The sequence below is a fragment of the Telmatherina bonti genome (genome assembly GCF_933228915.1).
Source record: "Telmatherina bonti genome assembly, chromosome: 17".
In the NCBI taxonomy this organism is placed as follows: domain Eukaryota; kingdom Metazoa; phylum Chordata; class Actinopteri; order Atheriniformes; family Telmatherinidae; genus Telmatherina; species Telmatherina bonti.
Genome location: NC_136615.1, coordinates 12,590,035 through 12,592,865, shown reverse-complemented (window position 1 = coordinate 12,592,865; position 2,831 = coordinate 12,590,035). Strand labels below are relative to the sequence as shown.

Below are 2,831 nucleotides of genomic sequence, written 5' to 3'. Positions count from 1 at the left end.
AGCTCTGAGCGAGGACATTGAAGATTGGAGCACGATTTTCTGGAAGGGGAGTGGAGTAAATTGTGCACATTTCTGAGAGGCTTAAAAAGTACTTCTGTCTCTTTCGTCTTTTCAAAAGAACTTTACAGCAATGGGGCCCCTATTTGTAAATCAGTTCAGAAGGATGAGAGTTATCACTGCTCCGAGGTGTAAAGTTTGACCTCCATAACCCCAAGATGCATTCATTTTTATTGTTTTTATTTGCTTGATGTATTCAGTTTATTTCTCCTTGGGAGGAGTTTTAAAAATCCCTTCTTCAGAAACTTGAATGTTATTCATCCTTTTTACGGATGTTGGCTCTGAATCATGCAGCATTTCTGCACCAACATCAGAGTTTACATGTGGAGCAGTCACTGCTTAGAATACATTTGTTAGGTAAATTAGGCCTACTTATCAGCTGATTAATCTGCTGTTCATGACTAACCATGAGACAAACATTCTCATCCCTAATAACATAATTCAGCCTGATTTTCAGCAACTGCAGAAATCAGAAGATTTAAACAGGAAGGGAAAAAAAAGGAATTGAAGCTAAATGATGTTTTTGAACTTATGTATCGTGGACTTGAAAAATGAAATGCAGTAAAAAGGCATTTTTATTTTCTTCTCCATTTCAGGATTCAATGAAAATGTCCGTGTGCGTCCATGAGAACCGAAAATCCCGAGCCAGCACTGGCTCCATGAACATCTACCTTTTCCATAAGTCCTCGTATGCTGACAGCGTCCTTATGCACCTCAACTCGCTGCGGCAGCAAAGGCTTTTTACAGATGTCCTGCTTCATGCCGGCAGCCGCTCTTTCCCCTGCCATCGTGCCGTTCTGGCCGCCTGCAGTCGTTATTTTGAAGCCATGTTCAGCGGTGGGCTGAGGGAGAGCCAGGCAAGTGAGGTGGACTTCCGAGACTCCATCCATCCGGAGGTTTTGGAGCTGCTGCTGGATTACGCATACTCATCACGCGTCGTTATCAATGAGGAGAATGCAGAGTCACTGCTAGAGGCTGGGGACATGCTGGAGTTTCAGGACATACGTGATGCCTGTGCTGAATTTCTTGAGAGAAACCTTCACCCGTCCAACTGTCTTGGCATGCTGTTGCTGTCTGATGCCCACCAGTGTACCAAGTTGTCAGAGCTTTCCTGGGGCATGTGTCTAAGCAACTTCCCTGCTATTTGCAAGACGGAGGACTTCCTCCAGCTACCCAAAGACATGGTAGTGCAACTTTTATCACATGAGGAACTAGAGACAGAAGATGAGAGACTGGTATATGAAGCCGCCCTTAACTGGATCAACTACGACCTGGAAAAGAGGCACTGCCATCTTCCAGAGCTCCTGAGAACAGTCCGCCTTGCCCTGCTGCCTGCCATCTTTTTAATGGAAAACGTCTCAACAGAAGAGTTGATCAATGCCCAAGCAAAGAGCAAGGAACTGGTAGATGAAGCGATTCGCTGTAAGCTGAAGATTCTGCAAAATGATGGTGTTGTCAACAGCCCTTGTGCTAGACCAAGAAAAACTAGCCACGCCCTCTTTCTTCTGGGTGGGCAGACGTTCATGTGTGATAAGTTGTACTTGGTGGATCAGAAGGCCAAAGAAATAATCCCAAAAGCTGACATTCCCAGCCCCAGAAAGGAGTTCAGCGCCTGCGCCATTGGCTGTAAGGTGTACATCACTGGTGGGAGAGGATCTGAAAATGGGGTGTCCAAAGATGTATGGGTCTATGACACTGTCCATGAAGAGTGGTCGAAGGCGGCACCCATGCTTATCGCCAGGTTTGGTCATGGCTCTGCAGAGCTGAAACACTGCCTCTACGTCGTAGGAGGACACACTGCAGCAACTGGTTGCCTCCCAGCTTCTCCATCTGTGTCACTTAAACAGGTCGAACAGTTTGACCCAGTGGCAAACAAGTGGACCATGGTGGCTCCTCTGAGAGAGGGCGTGAGCAACGCAGCAGTCGTCAGCGTAAAGCTCAAGCTGTTCGCCTTCGGAGGAACCAGCGTCACCCATGACAAACTGCCCAAAGTGCAATGCTATGACCCGCAGGAGAACAGATGGACTGTGCCAGCATCTTGCCCGCAACCTTGGCGCTACACAGCTGCTGCCGTGTTGGGAAACCAGATCTTTGTTATGGGTGGAGATACCGAGTTCTCAGCATGCTCGGCTTACAAGTTCAGCAGCGAGAACTACCAGTGGACTAAAGTGGGTGATGTGACGGCCAAGCGGATGAGCTGCCAGGCTGTGGCATCAGGAAACAAACTGTATGTGGTTGGTGGGTACTTTGGGACTCAGCGGTGTAAAACTCTGGACTGCTATGATCCTACACTTGATGCATGGAACAGCATCACTACTGTGCCATACTCGCTCATTCCTACAGCTTTTGTCAGCACCTGGAAACACCTACCAGCTTGAATCCCAAATAGTCTACATGCACCCCTCCATTAGGTAAGTTCAACCTCTTATTACAGTAAAACCCTCTTTCAGGCCAATCAAGATGTTGTTTTGAGCCAGGATCTGTTCAGAATTGTCAGAACTTTGGTGTGAACTAGGTAAAGATATCTAGTTTTGATACAATTACAATTAATTAAAAAATGGTGTCACTGTCCTCTTTTGCAAAAAATGTAGAGTAAATGTCTTGAGGGCTTTCACCTTGTTAGTCCCATATGGGAGATAACCAATTAACTTTTGGCATAAACCCTCCAACTCCCCAAAAAGAAAAAAGCTCTTCTGTTTGGTTGAAAAGGTAAGTAGGTCTTTACACCTTTTATATGATGAATTTTTCACATTTATCACAGTATTGTATCTCAC

At 46.0% G+C, this 2,831-nt stretch overlaps 1 protein-coding gene across 1 annotated transcript; it reads left to right on the top strand.

Moving 5' to 3' along the window:
* Positions 1–659: 659 nt before the first annotated feature.
* Positions 660–2,435, top strand: enc1 (ectodermal-neural cortex 1; the record flags this gene model as incomplete). Its single annotated transcript, XM_079257065.1, has 1 exon — positions 660–2,435. The coding sequence occupies one exon, from the start codon at positions 660–662 to the stop codon at positions 2,433–2,435; it is 1,776 nt and encodes a 591-aa protein (XP_079113191.1).
* Between the last annotated feature and the right edge of the window lie 396 nt (positions 2,436–2,831).